Consider the following 17,961-nt stretch of genomic DNA (forward strand, 5'->3'; position numbering starts at 1 on the left):
GGAACAAGAGGAAACAGCCACCAGCACCGCTGCCAAGAGCCTATACTTTTTTTTTTACTTGTTCCCTATTCTCCCTATTTATTCCATAATTTCGAGTCGAACAAGGGCGAGGAGGAATTGGGAGTAGGGGAGGAGGGAATAGGGAAGGGGTGCGCACCGACGCACGCACGCGGCCCGCACGTCCCCGCCGGTGCTCGTCGTCCAGAAATTGGACTTGTCGGTTGCAGCGCCCGTGGCTGCTGCTTCCCATGCCGTCGCCTCCCCTCGCCGCTGCGTTTCTTCAACACCGGCTGACGCCGCCGCTCCAAAGGCTAGCCCCGGGCGAGACTCTATAAAAAGGGAACGCGCCCCCCAGCATGTCATCCCCCGCCCTGCCGCCTCCGTACCGTCACCGACACCAGCACCAGCAGCAGCAGCAACACTTCATCGGCGGAGGCGAGGACTTTGCGTCGGCGGCGGCCGCGGAGTTTCCGTCGTACGTGGACGACGAACTGGCCTTCCAGTGCGCGTCGGCTGGGACGACCTCGCTGGTCGGCGGTTCGGGGGCGGCGACGACCTCAGCGGCGGGAGTCGGGCCGGCGTCTATGCACCTGGAGGACGGGGGAAGGGACAGCGTCTCTCCCGGATCGCCTTCGTCGGGGGAAGTGCAGAGGCCCGCGTGCGAGTACGCGGCGAGGAGCGCGCTGCCCGGACAGCTTCTTCCTGGGATCGCCTACCCGGCCTGCCTCGCCGGTGAGTTCTTGCTCTGTCCCCCCCTTGCTACCAGCTATACTCTGTGTGTATGTGTGTCTGTTTGTGGGCGGGTGGGATTTCCAATGGGATAACAGAGCGTAATCGCTAGATTCAACACTGTAAAGTGAGTTGCTATGTTGTAGGTTTTTCTGGCACTGAGAAAGGTTATGAATTACACAACGCAATTCGATTCGAACCACTTGTTTCTTGACCCTAGCACTTCACTGTGTTGTTCGGTGCATGATTAGTTATGCAAACGGAAGCGACAGCTTGCCTGCTATACAGCGATATGGGAAAACAAGACTGGAATGACGACGAGGATGAGCTTTAAGGTGTCCGATGTACATGAGTTCGTTTCTTCACTGTGGTTAAGTTTGGGACGGAAGCGTGCTCGTCACGATGGGTGCGACATCATCGTGGTGGTGCTGAGAAAACTTAGATTGGAATTGTCAACCTTGGAGGTGGTTTCTACTGTAGATCGTGACTCATGTATTCCTGCAAAGCACACGAATACCTGTGTAAATGGCTATTTGAAATGTTTTCCTCGAAAACTCCGAGAATTTCTTACTCATACAAAACTTTTTTGGACCGTGTATTGGGGAGGTATGTATACGTATTTGAGCGCTTCTCATATATAATTCTTTGGACGTGGTAAGCCGATTTACATAAGTCATGGTATGAATTCCAGCGCCTCCGCCATAGTCGATTGGTTATCGGCAGTTCTAGAGGCGCATTTAACAGAAGGCAAGCACGCGTCATATCACGAACGCTAAGAATGGAACTGTCCAAAGCACTGTTTCAAACGTTCTGGCCGCCGGTGAGGGGACAGGTGGCCGTACAAACAGACACATGTGAGCGTGAAAAGAGAAGCGATGCAGGAAATATCAGTAATGCTGTGATGGCTCTCAGAGTAGAATTTCAGAAAAGTGGGCTTTCAAATTTTGTGGGGACCCCTTCACACCATTCCGTTTTGTCTACAATTTGTGACGCATTCGTTTCAAACAGTAGCGTTAACAAAAAAAAAAAAAGAAACAGCACGCTCCAAGTCAATTGTAAGCTTTCTTGAACTTCTAGATACCGGGATACGCAGGCGTGTATTGGAACTGGCATGAGAAGTTATTCGCTATTTATCTTTTACCCGAACTAGCACAGCTGCTGATGCTGCGTTTGCTTGGCTTAGTTTTTATTTATTCAAAATTTATTTAGCCCGCAAGGCAAAACAACCAAAAACAATTATGACACCACTCTAGAAAATATCTATTTTATAAACTTCCCCGGAACAGCACCGAAGGTTCTCCATAGGAACTTTTAGCAAACCGTTACCGTGGCCCGCGCACCGGATTACCGGAGCCTTCGAAGCATGCTTTTAAGCGCGCGCCCCGCGGTCACGGTATCACTCAGGCGCCGTGCCGCCTCTTCGAAGGCTCCGGTAGTGCGGCACGTGGAACACGGTAATGGTTTTCTAAAAGTTTCTAACATTTCGAAATACTGAATCCCTGGACAATTTACGATGTTAGTCGCTGCTCGTCTTTCTGACTTCTCGAACAAACATGATATGTTTCCTTACCCTTTCTGATTACCAACTAGATTGTTGGGAATCACAAAAGCAGAAATTCCGTAGTTTTGTAATTGTATACATATTCATAACCAACTTTATGTGAAGCCAAGACCTCCGGCTAAGAATCATTAAAACTGTGTTGCTAGAGTACTCTTTCATAAAGTATAAGATGCACCCAACTGTCTCGCACAAGGCATAATGTTCAAACTTTCGGAACAAAAGGGAAAACGTTTTCCTGATCACAGAATATTCACTGAGCCATATCAGTCCTTGTTTCCCGCAAAACAATATTGAATTCTGCAAAATACTCTTTTTCGCTTAAACATGTTATAATTAAAACATATGTGAAATATATATCTGCTCTTTTTTTGTGTGTGTGTGATAATTGCTGTTAAGTGGGCGTGGGCTTACACATAACACAGCAGGCTTCACAAGTCTGCTAACTTTGTGTTCTGAAGAAACATAATAAAAAAAATTTGGTGTTGAATGTTTAGAAACTAAAAGGTCGGTCGACCTTTGAAGTATGACGACACTGGTTCACGTTTTAAATGCACAAGTTAGCCAGTAACGAACGGAAGCCTTCTAGCGTGTATCACGCAGTAGTGAATACACAACGACACACGGCCGGGCGGCGGTTTTGTCCGGCGGTCGCAGCCGCAGGTTTCCGTTTCGGCGGGACCCCCCGGGGAGGGTTGCGCTGTTTATTGTGCAGTGTTGGAACTAACGCGTTAAAAGTAACGACGTTACTGGTAACGCGTTAGTTTTTTTACTAACGTACAAACGTACTGGTTAGAATCCCAAATGACAAACGAGCAAAGTAATGTCGTTATTAATTTACGGTATCTCCTATCAAATAACGTTACCCGTTACTCGTTACTTTTGATTAAAAATGGCCACATGATTCTTTGAAAACAAGATAATTTTGTTTCTGTGCTTTAGGTAAAAGTGGAAAAGAAACACCAACAAACCTATGTATAAACGGCGTCATATCAAACTCCTTCGGAAGACACTCCTAACGTTCCCTTGCCGTACCCTCAGTAGCCGTCTCGCTGGAAAGAGGCATCCAGAATTTTGACTCAGCGTCCCTAGCTACTCTATCTGGTCACATCCTTCTCTTCAAAACGAATAAACTTTCGTTCTGTCAACAACAAACAGGATAAACTCTGAATTTGGACGCGTTAACGTTCCCACGCTTTGAACCAAAACAAGTGTGTGAGCGGTGCCCTTGTGTTGACGTGTCGTTAATCGCAGATGCGACGTTGGTTTGTGAAAGAATAAAATAACATTTATTTTACCGGATTAACTTTGATTATAAGAAGAGGTATATTTTGCGTACATTATGTGTCGTGCATCCCGTCGTTCTTTTCCAAAGCGGTTACTTCTTCCCAGGCAAGTGCTATGGACAAAGTTCAGTTCTCCGAATTGCGCTCGCGAAGCGTCCTTTGTGCGAGGATATACATTAGACATCCTGCCGACGGGTAATCTTTTATTAACCTGATCAATGCAATGTGAATTTTTTGTTAGTATTTTTGTCGTTATTGAAATTTTGAAATGTTATTATTGTGTGTTGTTCTGAATGGTTTATTTATATTGTTCGTTGCTGGTTTGTATTGTTTGTGAGAGTGTCCAGCGTATAAGTATGATCTGTACCCACTCTTCTGCTGTAATGCTCCGGCGCTGCAGAGTACAAATAAATAAATAAATAAATAATCACACTGAACAAGTTTATTGTTGATCAAGTTATATAGAGGCGGTTTATTATTAACAGCTGTCATATGTTAACAATGAAACACAAAGTAACGACAAACTATTGTAAAGTTAACGTCTGTTAGTCATGGCAAGTAACGACACCGGTATTTCGTTACATTTGCAAAACGGTAACGGAGCTCTGTAACGCGTTAGCTTTTCTCCAAGCTAACAAGTAACGCTATTTTGTTAGCAGTGAGAGAGTGCAGGCGAGCTGGTAATCAATCGTCATCTTGTAAACCCTGAGATGGGGAACGATAAAAAAACGGACGAACACAACAAAATCTCAAGTTGTGTTCGTCCGTTTTTTTATCGTTCCCCATCTCAGGGTTTACAAGATGACTATTTTGTTACTTATTTTCGGTAACGGGCACAACACTGTAAAATATTCTGCCTTGCAGTTGCGTATCTCGGATGGTGTCGGGTATGCCCGGTGCGTGACAGAGACTCTTCGGGTCAGGATTCCGACTTGCGTGTGGCGTCGCAGCAGGCCACCACACGCCTCTCCAAGTAATCAGCGCAAAACACGCGCGTCGAACTGTAATTTTCCGCGATAGAAACTGCTGAGGACCAGTCGAACAAATAAGACGTCACAGTAGAACCGCCCGCAGCTTGGGAAGTTCATTGAAAAATAAGGCCCCACCTTCGTTTCACAGTTTGAACCTCCCAGTTTCATTCACGGTCACCCACAGGTGGCGTCTGATTTTGGTGCTCTTTGCACCGTCAATCCCGTTTCTTACCTCGCCTGCCAATTTACCGCCAACCAAACTGGCGGCTCAATAAAGAGACGTGTGTAAGCAGAGTCTTTCAAGTTCGTTCATACACCGGCTTTTGTAAACAAGAGAGGACTTGATGAATCGAGAAATCGGTACACTGTTTCAACGTCAAATCGTGCAATGACTGTCTGGATCGTATTTTTGATAATTCTGTAAGAACTATATGGGAAAGTCATGTTCTTGGGAAGAACATTTGGCTATATGGGAACGCTGTAGCTAAACTTTTCCCAGAGATATAAAACCGAGAAGCTCGAGGTGTGGACATTGCCGAGATTTCACTATGGTAATTTCCACAGACGCCAATGTCAAACCGACCCAGGCATGTAGGTAATTTTCTTTTCATATATTTTATAGACAATTGACAACATTCGCACCAAATATTAAAAATTCCATTCATATATTTTTATTTTAAAAAAATTACGAAACACGTAAAAAAAAACACGTTTTAGTGACATTTTTATAAATTATTTACCAAAAAACATCTTTATGAAAAATGTATGTTATCAAAGGCAGCTTCCGAGTGTATAAACGAAGTTTGCTAATAATATGACCCGGACAGTCATTGTACGATCAGACGTGGAAATACCAACAGCATTTTTATTGTTCACGAGCAAAGCGATTTTATTTTGTAAGGAATTAAAATATTTTCTATGAACAGTTGATTTTTTTTATACAATCATGCCATAGTATAATCTGCTCACAAACTTATTAGATTTTTCGGTCACGTTCTTGCTCTTCCCTGGAATCGGCGACCGTCTTACCTTTCTTTTATTCCACGGACGGCAGTTCTACTATTTCAGATGTATTGGGCACTTCGTAAATTGCAACGTAAATAAATTTTGCAAATTGAATTTAAATGGCCTGATATAACGCAATATTGACATTGAGTTTTGAAAATTATAAAAAAATTGAAGATGGTCCTATCTTTAAATTATTTTTAAAAATATTCCTGCATTTGATGGACTTTTAGAAAAGGATGCGCATTTTTAATTTGAATGAAAACGTGTACAAATGTTTCATACACCTGTCAATATAATAGATACTAAGTGCCCAAAATTTTATTACTGCGGAGTTACAAAAATCTGAATTTGAATAATTTTTCATTATCTGTCTTGTTTGTAATTTTGTATTACAAAATAAAAATTCCTGGTAAACAACAGGACAGTTCCAGTTGATTGTACTGTATGTGTAGTTTCTTTAAAAATATATTAAGCCCACGGCGACAGTAGTTTCTGTTTTATAACTATTCAAAACGACGACCTCCCGCAAGTCACGAAACGGGGACTTGACGGACAGCGATTTTTTGTGATTTTTGTTCCGAAAAATATGTTTTATATAAAAAAATAGTTAAAAACATTTTCTCGAATGCACAATTTTTTTTTTCGTAAGAATTAAAAACATTTTTTTGACAGGACATGGTTTGATCTTATCTGAAAACCCCCTGCTGCCAAACTGGCTCTGTGGGGGCTGCGTGTTGTCATAAAGAATGTCTTCTTCAAACAACATGTGAACGCCGTTTCGTTTGGCACGTCATAAACGTGCAGTAACACATGGGTATAAACTGGGACTCCCTTTTTAGAACGTCCCTATGAGTGACACCTTGCACGTCCCAGAAGACAGTTCCCATCGTCTTAGGGACAGACGGTGGCGCTTCAACTTTTTTGGGTTGTGGCGAGCCCTTGTTTTGCCAATTCATGCATGCTGTTACTCTTTATACGAAGGGTGAAATGGTTGATCCATGTTTTATAACATCTGATGTCTCTTTGCCAAAATTCATCACTTTCGTCTCAAAACATATTCAACAGCTCAGAGCATCAGGGCTGTGTCAGCTGTCGAGGAATCTATGTTGTAGTAGACATTGAGGAATATTAAATGCTCGTGAATAATTTTCCCAACTCTGACGACACTAATATTCGCCTTGGCAGCAATGTCCCGCACTGCTATTCGTCGGTTCTCAAGGATGACTGTCTGAAAACGTGTGCTATTTACTGGTGCGACAGCTGTCACGCGAACATGTCCATGCGGTAAATTAGTCACAGTATGTCGTCCTTCACTAAAATGTTCACAACATTTGTGCACTCTTGTCTCTGGTATTGCTGGTTCCCCATGCAGGTGCTTGCAATGTTCGAAAAATGATGGCGTAACTTTCTCTATCTTCTGAAATTTGTTTACGCACAGCTCATACTAAGGAACAGACACATTGTGCGCGGCCATGCTAGCTGGAAGTATTGCGCGTGCGTCATAGCTTCAGGTTACGTTAACGTCCTTCTCAAGCTTTATAATACTACACTTGTTCAACGATTTCTTATGAACAAAAGCCCCGGTATATCTTGAACGCCACATATCAGCAAAATGGGCATGGTGATTTTCGAACAAACGAAAAGAATATTTCCATGCCTATATGGTTTCGGGCTTTTTTTATATTCAAATTGTTTGTTGTTTGGTCTCTGTCCCTTTGTGCCTTATAATGATCTCGGTAGCTCGTGCTGCTTCGTGGCACCTTTTGAAGCGCTTCGCTCGGAGCGATCCTCGAACTTTCAAACGTTTCGTAAAAACTCTCCACTGACAGAAACTTCCACATATAGACGTATTCCGCGCTCTCAGAAGTTGTGACAGACTTTGCGGCGAGGGTACTTCAGTGCAGATGTTAGGTATAGGATGACATATTGTCACGAATGACAAGTGATGAGGCGACGAAAACTGAAGTAAACTGAACGTTTAATGGGGCGAACTTGTGCCCAAATTAATAAAAGAAAAAGGAAACAGGAGAAAGCAGGAGAGCGTCGCGGGCGTCGGTGTCGGCGAAGCCGCAGGATCGAGCTCTGGGGCGAGACTGACTCGACAAGTTTGCGGGTGGCCTCTTATCTAGAGTGAGTCACTATCTCGAAGATTCGGCGGAGAAGGTTCGAGCGTAGCGCGCTCGGGGCGAGAATGAACACGCACTTTCCAGAACAACAATAGCAGTGATAAACGATAGAAGGTATGTCAGCAGCAAGAATAAACAAGACTCTTCTACAAGTCCGCGACCCTGCGCGCGGCAATATCCGAGAGTCCAAAGTTCTATCATTCGTAATATGGCTTGAGGCGCACGACGTGGACTACTTCGGGTCGCGGTTGACGTCGTCTTGATGGTCGAGTTTCGTCGGGAAGCACGTCGTAGTTTAAGTCCCCGAGACGGCGAAGAACCTTCTAGGGTCCAAAGTAGCGCTTGAGAAGCTTCTCGCTGAGACCGCGGCGCGGTATTGGTGTCCACACCCACACCCGGTCTCCAGGTTGATAGTGGGCGTCACGCCGGCGAAGATTGTATCGGCCGGCGTCGACATGTTGCTGGTCTTGAATTCGTAGTCTTGCTAGCTGGTGGACCTCTTCTGCCCGTTGAGCAACTACCTGGCCGTCATCTTTTCCGTCGTCGACTGGCTCGTGCGGCAACATAGAGTCTAGCGTAGTCGTCACCTTCCGGCCATACACCAGCTGGAAGGGCGTCACTCTTGTGGTATCTTGTACGGCCGTATTGTAGGCAAATGTGACGTACGGCAATACCTCGTCCCATGTCTTGTGTTCCACGTCGACGTACATGGAGACCATGTCGGCGATGGTCTTGTTGAGCCGCTCCGTCAACCCGTTTGTCTGCGGATGGTATGCAGTTGTCCGACGGTGGTCCGTCTGGCTTAGACGATCTCCTGGGTCAAGTGCGCCATGAACGATGACCCTCAGTCTGTGATCAGGACTTCGGGGGCGCCATGCCGGAGGACGATGGACTCGATGAAGAACTTCGCGACTTCGACAACAGTCCCCGACGGAAGGGCTTTCGTCTCGGCGTAACGTGTAAGATAATCTGTGGCGACGATTATCCAGCGGTTTCCCAGCGTCGACGGTGGAAAAGGGCCCAGCCAATCCATTCCAGTTTGCTGGAACGGTTTGGTTGGAGGGGGAATCGGCTGAAGGCGACCTGCTGGCTTTGACGGCGGTTTCTTGCGTCGCTGGCACCCATGGCACGATCGCATGTAGAGATGGACGGTCTTCGGCAGCTTGGGCCAGTAGTATTTTTCACGTATTCGGGCTAGTGCTCGGCTGTAACCGAGGTGTCCTGAAGTCGGGTCGTCGTGGCAGGCTTGAAAAATCTCTTCTCGAAGGCTGTAGGGACTAGCAGAAGCCACGGCGAATTACTGGCTCCAAAATATTTTCGAATAGCGAAGGTCGGTAGGGCTCGTGAAAAGACACGAGGAACGGTACTTCCTCGTCCTTCTAGATGCTCAATCAGGGCGCGGAGCTCCGGATCGTCTCGTTGAAGTCCTGCCATGTCGTTGGTGTTCACGGCACCTAGAAAACACTCGTCGTCATCCACGTCGGTACAGCCTGACGTTTCGACGGCGGCTCTGGACAAGCAGTCGGCGGCGCTATGTTTCCGTCCTGACTTGTAAACCACGGTCATGTCGAATTCTTGCAGTCGAAAACTCTATCGAGCCAGGCGTCCTGAAAGGTCTTTGAGGTTTGCAAGCCAACAGAGCGAGTGGTGGTCAGTGACCCACCGAAACGGGTTCCCGTATATGTACGGACCAAACTTTGTGATCACCCATACAACCATGAGACATTCTTTTTTCGTCGTGGAGTAATTTTTCTCCACCTTTGACAGTGTCCGACTTGCGTAGGCAATAACTCGCTCCGTGCCTTCCTGTAGCTGTACCAATACCGCACCAAGTCCGGAGTTACTTGCGTCCGTGTGAATTTCGGTTTCGGCGTGCTGGTCGAAATGTCCGAGAATCGGAGGTGTCTGAAGTCTTAGTTTCAGTTCGTCAAACGCCCGTCCTTCTTCTTCTGCCCAGTGAAATTTCACGGTGTCCTTTGTAAAATGTGTGAGGGGCGCCGAAATTTTTGCGAAATCTTGAACGAAGCGCCTGTAGTACGCGCACAGCCCCAGGAATCTGCAAATGGCCTTCTTGTTCGATGGTCGTGAGAATTCGGCTACGACGGATGTCTTCGCGGGGTCAGGGCGCACTCCTTCGCCACTAACGACATGACCAAGGAACTTAATTTCGCCGTAGGCGAAGCGGCACTTCGTTGGCTTGAGTGTAAGCCCTGCGGTCTTGATGGATTGGAGCACGGCCCTAAGCCGTTTCAAGTGCTCCTCGAAGTCGTGCGAAAAAACTACGCCGTCATCCAGGTAAACGAGGCAGCTCTGAGTCTTCAGTCCCGTTAGTACGGTATCCATGACCCGCTGGAAAGTCGCCGGCGCCGTACAGTGTCCAAAGTGCATCACCTTGAACTCGTAAAGTCCATCGGGCGTGACAAAGGCGGTCTTCTCGCGGTCTCGTTCATCGACCTCAGTCTGCCAGTAGCCACTCTTCAAGTCCATCGACGAAAAGTATCGGGTGTGGCGTAAACGGTCGAGGGTGCCATCTATGCGCGGAAGCGGATAGACATCTTTCTTTGTAACAGCGTTCAGTCGCCTGTAGTCCACGCAGAACACTAAGGGTCCCGTCCTTCTTCTTCATCAGAACAATTGGAGAGGCCCACGGACTGCTTGAAGGCTGCATAATATCATCGTCAAGCATTTCTTGAACTTGTTTCTGGATGGTTTTCCCTCCCCTTCACCGAAACTCGGTACGGCGACTGATGAATAGGAGGCACGTCATCGTCAGTAACAATTCGATGCTTCGCAACCGCTGTTTGGCGTAGCCTTGACAATATGGCGAAGCACTCACTGAACTCTGCGAGTACGTCAGTCAGCTGTCGTCGTTGTGGGGCTGGGAGGGATGGGTCGATGTCGAGCTCTGACGGCGTGGTTCCCTTGTGCTGCGTCGGAGAGGCGTCATCTGAGATCACGGTGATCGCGGCCGAGTCCTGAATTTCCTCGACGTAGCCCACAGCTGTAGCCTTTGTAAGGTGCTGCGACTCTTGCCGGAAGTTGGTGATAAGGGCTACGGTACGCCCGTCCTGGAGCTCGGTTACGCCTCTTGCAATGCCAATCCCTCGTCCAAAAAGAAGTTGAACGCTTCCTTCCAACAGTGCAGTCCCGCAGGTGGCTTCGTCGGTCCCGACGGGGACAAAGACACTGGACAGCGGCGGCAGGTTTACCTGGCTGGTAAAGACTCGCACTGCAGCTAAAGTCGTTTTGGGATCTTTCGCCGAGGGAACAGGTTTCCGAAGCGTCAGCTTGTTCCCCCCTGAGGTCTATAATGGCGCCGTATTCACACAGAAAGTCCATTCCGAGAATGACGTCTCTCGAACAGTCTTGCAGAATGACGAACTTGACAGGCAGGTTTCAAAGTGGATCTCAACGCGAGCAGTGCACCTGCCGACAGGCGTGATGATGTGTCCGCCGGCGGTTCGTATCTGTGGTGCATCCCATGACGTCGTAACTTTCTGAAGGCGACGAGAGAGTCTCCCACTCAAAACGGAATAATCTGCTCCGGTGTCGACGAGTGCTGTCGCGTCGTGGCCGTCGATGATAACGTTGAGGTTATTCGACACTGTTACAGAAACGTCGTTTCGGGGCGTTGCGGCGTTAGAGTGGGAGAGCTCCGACGATCTTGGAGGATCTTGGCATCGTTCATCTTCGGCAACACCACCTCCCGGCATTGCCGCGCCTAGTTTTCCCGACGGGACGCGATGGGTGACAGGCTGTCTCGGCGAGACCGGCGGAAGGGCGATGGCGAGCGTCGGGGGGATGGTGAACGGAAGGCCCGGCGGGGAGACGACTCAGGAGATGAAGAGCGGCGAAGGTAGTCCTCGATGTCCCGAGGTCGCTCTCCAAGACGTGGTCGAGGGTCGTTGGGCGCGAACCCTCGTAGGCCCAGCTGGCGGTAAGGGCATCGTCGGTAGATATGGTCGGTTTCCCCGCAGTGGTAGCACAACGGGCGTCGATCAGCCGTCCTCCACACGTCGGTCTTCCTTGACGCAACTTGTTCTGGACGAACGTGCGCCCGATCTTCCTGGCGTCTGGAATGCTGCGGCTCTGGAGGCACGCGTCGGGGAGGCGCCATGTACGGACGCGGTGCTGGTGGTGCTCGGCGGACCATTGCGGCGTAGCTTAACGTCGGTTCTTCGGGAGCTGGAACGATGATGGGAGTGTCCGGCTGGCAAGCTCGCTGCACTTCCTCTCGAGCCACCTCGGCAATCGAGAGCGAAGCCGGGCGGTTATGAGCCGGCAGTAGCTTCCCGAGCTCATCCCGGACGACGTCGCAGATGATCTGTCGCAGGTGTTCGACGCCGACACCATCGACATTGGGGCGAGGTGTCGAGACAGCCAGAACCGTTGACACAGCGGCGAGTCGCTGATAGTGCACAGCTCTGACCGATAGCACACGCTCGATGTTCGTAGTCTCGGCCACGAAGCCGTCTACCGTCGTCGGGGGGCTGCGGACAAGGCCACCGAAGATTTCGCTCTTGACGCCCCTCATGAGGAAGCGCAACTTCTCCTCGGTGGCTTGCGGGTCGGCGCGTGTACAGAGTCGTAGCACGTCTTCAACGTAGCTTGTCAAGCTCTCGTCGGGGGCTTGTGTCCGCGTCTGGAGCAGGTCCTCCGCATTCTGTCACCGGTGTTGGTTCGAGAAGGTTCGCTTCAACTCGGTGGCGCAGATATCCCACGAAGTGAACGAAGCCTCGTGGTTTTCGAACCAGTGCCTCGGGGTGCCTTCCAGCGAGAAGTAGAGGTTCTGGAGGCGTTGCTCGGCGTTCCATCCGTTGTGGCGGGCCACGCGCTCATAGTGAAGAATCCAGTCCTCGACGTCTTCATAGATCTCGCCATGGAAAGGTGTCGACGATCGGGGGGCGACGGGCAGGAGAGCGATGGGCGGAGCGGTCATCGTCGCGGTCTTCTTCCTTGATTTCTGCGGCAGGGGTCCGAGTTCCGGCGGTAGGCCTTGATTACGGCGACTTGACCGGGCCTTGGTCTCGTCTTCTGCGAAGGGTAGCCTCCCGGAGCTGAGTACGTCACTTGGCCGGTGTGTTTTCGGAGGGTTACGGTCCACGGACATAGGACGCAATTACCCAGCACCTCCACCAAAATGTCACGAATGACGAGTGATGGGGCGACGAAAACTGAAGTAAACTGAACGTTTAATGGGGCCGAACTTGTGCCCAAATTAATAAAAGAAAAAGGAAACAGCAGAAAGCAGGAGAGCGTCGCGGGCGTCGGTGTCGGCGAAGCCGCAGGATCGAGCGCTGGGGCGAGACTGACTCGACAAGTTTGCGGGTGGCCTCTTATCTAGAGTGAGTCACTATCTCGAAGATTCGGCGGAGAAGGTTCGAGCGTAGCGTGCTCGGGGCGAGAATGAACGCGCCCTTTTTAGAACAACAAAAGCAGGGATAAACGATAGAAGATATATCAGCAGCAAGAATAAACAAGAATCTTCTACAAGTCCGCAACCCTGCGCGCGGCAATATAACAACAGAATGAACTGGAAGCCGTGGCTTGTTTTTCTTAGATCCACTGAATGTTTCCAGAGTTCCATAGCTTCTATACTTCGTTTCAGCTTCGGTCCGAGCGCGGCCGATGTTATGATTCAAAGGGCCAATCAAACAGCAAAGGATGCACAACGTCATGGCGTGCTCTCTGCAGTTGATAGGACCAGCCGGTATTCGCCGTCTCTCTGTGCGTGCTCCTCTGCCGGCTAGTCCTATCAAGCGCAGAGAGCACGCCATGACGTTGCACTCTTTACGCTGTTTGATTGGCCCTTTGGCTCGTAACATCGGCCGCGCTCGGACCGAAGCTGAAACGAAGTATAATCCTTATTTCAAACCCACCTCGCGGCACTGAATTCGAAGGATGTACAATAGGCAGTTCTGTGAAATCGAATCGAATCGAGGTGGTTGAACCTGGAATAGCCTACTTGCGAGAGGGCGACGAGCTGGTATTCTTGTTTAGCAGAATACAGCTTACTACGGAAATCCCAAGCTTAATACAGAAATCTCAACCGGAAGTCAACACACCTATCGACGGGTCAACGGCTGTGCAGAGCCCCGTCGCCGTATACAGTTTAACTTAAGTTTCCATTAATTCTTTTTTTTTTTTGACAGCGGAGCTGTTAAGGAGCGTATCTACCCGGAACGTATCCACCAGCAAAGAAATGATGACACCGAACTCTGGACAGCTATCGCCATCGAGCGACGGCGGCAACCAGACAACTAGTTGCCGGTGTCGCTCATAGATGGCAGCAACCTTTCTTCGGAGGAAGAAGAGCGGGAGCGGAACGAGCAGCGATGCGCGCAGCAGCGCGAATGGTTCCGCAACTGCCGCGAGGCCGCTATCGCCTAAAGTTCCACAGCGTCGAGCGCTTCAGATTCCCTTGCGAAAGAAGAGCAGATCGCTCGCCTGGAAAGTCACCTACGAGAACAAAAGCTTCAGCTCCGCTGCTCTTCCTTCCTCACCAGAGTGGAAAGGCTAAAAGTTTTCTTCAAGCGCTAACATGCCGGATGTCCGTCACGTCCTCAACCAAGGCACGGGAACGAGAGCTGGATTGTCTCGATACTTGTGGTTCAGCGCACGCTATGGAATGTGAGCTTCCGATGGCTCTATAGTCGCTGACAGGTTAAGAACGCAGTAAAGGCTCCGCCTCTAGCACTTGCCCGTTGCCTTCCGCCGTGCTTTGGCTGCACGTGCGACGAAGTGCTATAGGGAAGGTGGGAAGCTCGTGCTAGAGGCGGAGCACGTACTGGGTTTTCAGCCTGTCACTGGCTAAAGTAGATCTCGACAAAATGTACCAGTCGTCTGTGTTGGTTGTCTCTTTTTTTTTTTTTTTGTAAGAGTCGCTTTTGAGAATATTAGCAGACAGTTTACCGTTCCGACTTGGTCACCCGCAGGCGGGGTCCCGGCGGAAGGCGGCAGCGGGGGCTTCTGCTACGAGTACGGCCCATCGGGAAGCTCTTCGGGCGGGCCGCTGCAGCAGGGCTGCGTGCCCGTGGTTCCGTTCGCCGGTCCGTACAAGGTGCAGCGCCGGGCGGCCAACATCCGGGAGCGGAAGCGCATGATGAGCATTAACACGGCGTTCGAGGAGCTTCGCTGCCACGTGCCCACGTTCCCGTTCGAGAAACGCCTGTCCAAGATCGACACGCTGCGGCTGGCCATCGCGTACATCGCGCTGCTGCGAGAGCTGCTCGTCTCCCAGCACGACCCTCTGACGCACATCGACAAGTGCCTCAGAGGCGAGCTCAAGGGGGAACACGCCGCCGAGTGGAACACCTCCGGTGAGCGAGGGACACGTGCGCCCTTCTTTGTGCGCGGGCGGCAAGCTTGGCAATGGAAGCTTGTCTCGCTGACGTAGAGGGACAGAGGGGTTGGTCGGTGTTGATGCCGAAACAACGAAGAGTTTAACCTCGACATTTGTCCTAGGTGGCTGTTCTGCCCAGCTTGGTAAGGTTAGGTTAGGTTAGCCCGGACGTCTGTCCTAGAGCCACTAAATAAGCTGCGCTTAGAGTATCGGCACTCCGTTCCCCGACATTGTTGTGGGCGCCGCCATTTTGGCTCGTATGCAGAACAGACGCAACGGCCGATCGTCATGATTCAAAAGTGCGACTTCCTCAGCATTAGATTCGGTGTTAGGAAGGTAATGTAATATTGCTTTGCTCTGTCGCGAATGGTTTAAACATTTGTGGAGGGCGGAAAAGCATTTCGTGTGATTTCAGATAAAGCTTCAGATAGCTGGCAACCATGATTTTTAGCCACAATATGGCCAAGTGTCGTTACTCTTAAGCGTGGCTTATTTAGTGGCACTATTCTGTCCTAGTCTGTTACTCTGCACTGGGGTTAGGGGCAGGAGGAAAAAGAATAATATAAATATTAAATTGAACAATAAAACAGTTGTGATGATGATGAGAGACCTGATGAGGATGATGTTAGAAATCACGAGAACGGGGGGAATTTGTAGAATATCTGTGCGAGCCCTTGACTCTCTTCAGGTGCTTAGTGCATCAACTTGTTTTAATGGACACTTTAGCTTAATATGCCGTCAATCAAGCGGCCTTTTTAAAACATATAATCAGGCTTAGCGGATTGGGCGTCCAGCCTCAAGTGAGCAAGTTCGGTACGTAGAAATAAAAATCATGAGCCATTCCACTCCGTGAAGGTGGATGTCCAGCCAAGCTGTTTAGCGCAAGACACAGTCCCGCCCCGAAGAGCCGGAGGAAACTAGACACGCGCAACGGGACCGCTGCCCTGCGGAGAGTAGACACTCGCGACGGGACCGCCACTTCAGGAGAGCGGAATTGAAGGAAACTAGGCACGCAAGCGTTTGGAACGACGCGAAGAGAAGGCGGTGTGAGATTAGACATGGCCGACGCGGGTCGCACAGCGGCAAATCTTTGAGAAACCTTTGTTATCTACCTGTGAGTCCACTGATCTTGAAGATAGTGCCTATTGATAAATAATCTACAGAAAAGGCATATCGAGGTGATGAGACCTATAAGCTTTTACACAGAATGAAGCCATTTTGCATCAAATTCGGGACCTGAGCTTTTGTTGCCGCACATGAAAAATTCACGGAACCGCTACGAACAGCTTCGCTGTAAAAAGTCGAGATTTGAGCGCGAACATCAAAAGCTCTGCGTAATCGAAAGCCATTGTGGGCCTAAGTAAGATTATCACGTGCCTGTAGGATAATGGCTGTGGCTCATAGCGATATATTTGCTTAATTTGCTATATTGTTGATACCACTTGGTTACGATCGAGAGATGTCTGGAGTTGTGTCCGTGGTCCCCAAAATGCTGAGGTGCCCTGAACTCCTAATCAAAGGCCGCTTAAGCAGTTGTTTCTAGTCTACAAAGTTTATGTATCTTATACCGGACATAAGCGGTCGTCTAGATTACAACAATTCAGAAATCTGATTGTTATCGTTTCCTATGAACATTTCTCAAGTCTAAACGGTCGTTCTGATTGCGAGCTCTGTTCCCCCGCCAGATCTGACAGCGCGCCTGTCCTGGATCAACTGGGAGAGCCTGGGTGTGAACCCGAACCGGAGGAGCGTGCTGACCACGCTAACCCTGACCGCAGACACCATCGGCTGCCACAACGGAACCCAGTGATGATCGTGCCATCTTGCGGTTTAGCCGCCGTGTGTCCGCGCCTCGCTGGCTGCTTCTCCCTTGCAGCAAGGACCACCGTCTCTCGCCGCGTCGTACTCGTCGTCATCCACATCCCTCGTCCTTTCGGCTAGGTCGCCTGTTTGCCGATTCTTGGAGCCCGGATTCTTCAAGGTGCTTCCCACGAACGACCGCCCCCGTCTTCTCCTTCGGACTGGCGTAGACTCAATGAGTGACCCAGCGTACAATGGTACGTCTCCTTTGTCTTCGCGGCTGGACTCCTCCAACTTCGACTACTGCAATCCAACGCAATGTACTGCGAGCTCATTTATTTCATTGTTCGTTTTTCTGAACTACGAGGGGAAATAGTTTCGGGAAGTTGGCATTCTTGTGTTTCCGTTCGTGACTGTGGAACGGTGCTAACACGACCATGGACAAGCTGCGCAAATGAAAGTGCGCAAGATCCACCAAAGACGTGTGTGACAATATTTCCATTCGTGTGTATTCCTTGTGAGAAAGACGCTCGCACAGTGCTGAGCCGACAGTCTACTGCATTTGAAGTGTCCCCGTGCAACTGAGGAGTGTATTCGGCCTAGATGTTGTTCGTACCTGTGTCAATGGACAGTCTGCGGTGTGAGTGAGCAGGGGAATGTTGCGATGCGCGCCGAAAGATGAGCCAGGACTATGAGGCACTCTTGAAAAACATCCAGTCCAACACGCTCGCTTCCACACAAATTTGACTCCGTTGATCTACGCCGACAGCTCTCAGTTCCTGGCTTGTCTTGGTGTGCGGGCAATCCGTTGCGCGTACGATTCCTAGTTGTTACAAAAATATCAAGTAGTAACGGAGAGGATTTCCAATCACATCGTCAAGCAGACAGTTTTATTTCCATTCTTATTCGCATCATATGCCGCAACACTGATCCACTCAGTTGAGAAGCGGGTCGTAACGAAGCGTTGCGACGAAGTACTCGACACGGAATTCAACCCGTTCAGAGAAAGTTGTAACCAAAAGCTGAAATGAAGGTACATATACACGCAGCGCCAGCGAATAAGCTGCCAGGATGCATCTATACTGTTGTTGACAATTTTCTGCCTCATTTCGATAACCTGAAATTTTAACCTCAGTTTCAA

General features: G+C 49.4%; 1 protein-coding gene across 1 annotated transcript; it reads left to right on the plus strand.

Annotated features, from left to right (window-relative positions):
• Positions 1-356: 356 nt before the first annotated feature.
• Positions 357-16,830, plus strand: LOC8053316 (twist-related protein 1). Its single transcript, XM_029968398.1, has 3 exons — positions 357-732; positions 14,614-14,997; positions 16,706-16,830. The coding sequence occupies exons 1-3, from the start codon at positions 357-359 to the stop codon at positions 16,828-16,830; spliced, it is 885 nt and encodes a 294-aa protein (XP_029824258.1).
• Positions 16,831-17,961: the final 1,131 nt, after the last annotated feature.

The sequence above is a fragment of the Ixodes scapularis genome, unplaced genomic scaffold (genome assembly GCF_016920785.2).
Source record: "Ixodes scapularis isolate PalLabHiFi unplaced genomic scaffold, ASM1692078v2 PGA_scaffold5__190_contigs__length_132052651, whole genome shotgun sequence".
NCBI classification, from domain to species: Eukaryota; Metazoa; Arthropoda; class Arachnida; order Ixodida; family Ixodidae; genus Ixodes; species Ixodes scapularis.

Bases quoted from the DNA above. Each gene is read 5' to 3' on its own strand.
- LOC8053316 (XM_029968398.1), top strand. From the start codon at position 357: ATGTCATCCCCCGCCCTGCCGCCTCCGTACCGTCACCGACACCAGCAC. The intron at 733-14,613 runs GTGAGTTCTTGC...GGTCACCCGCAG, and splicing joins CTACCCGGCCTGCCTCGCCG to GCGGGGTCCCGGCGGAAGGC. The intron at 14,998-16,705 runs GTGAGCGAGGGA...TTCCCCCGCCAG, and splicing joins CGCCGAGTGGAACACCTCCG to ATCTGACAGCGCGCCTGTCC.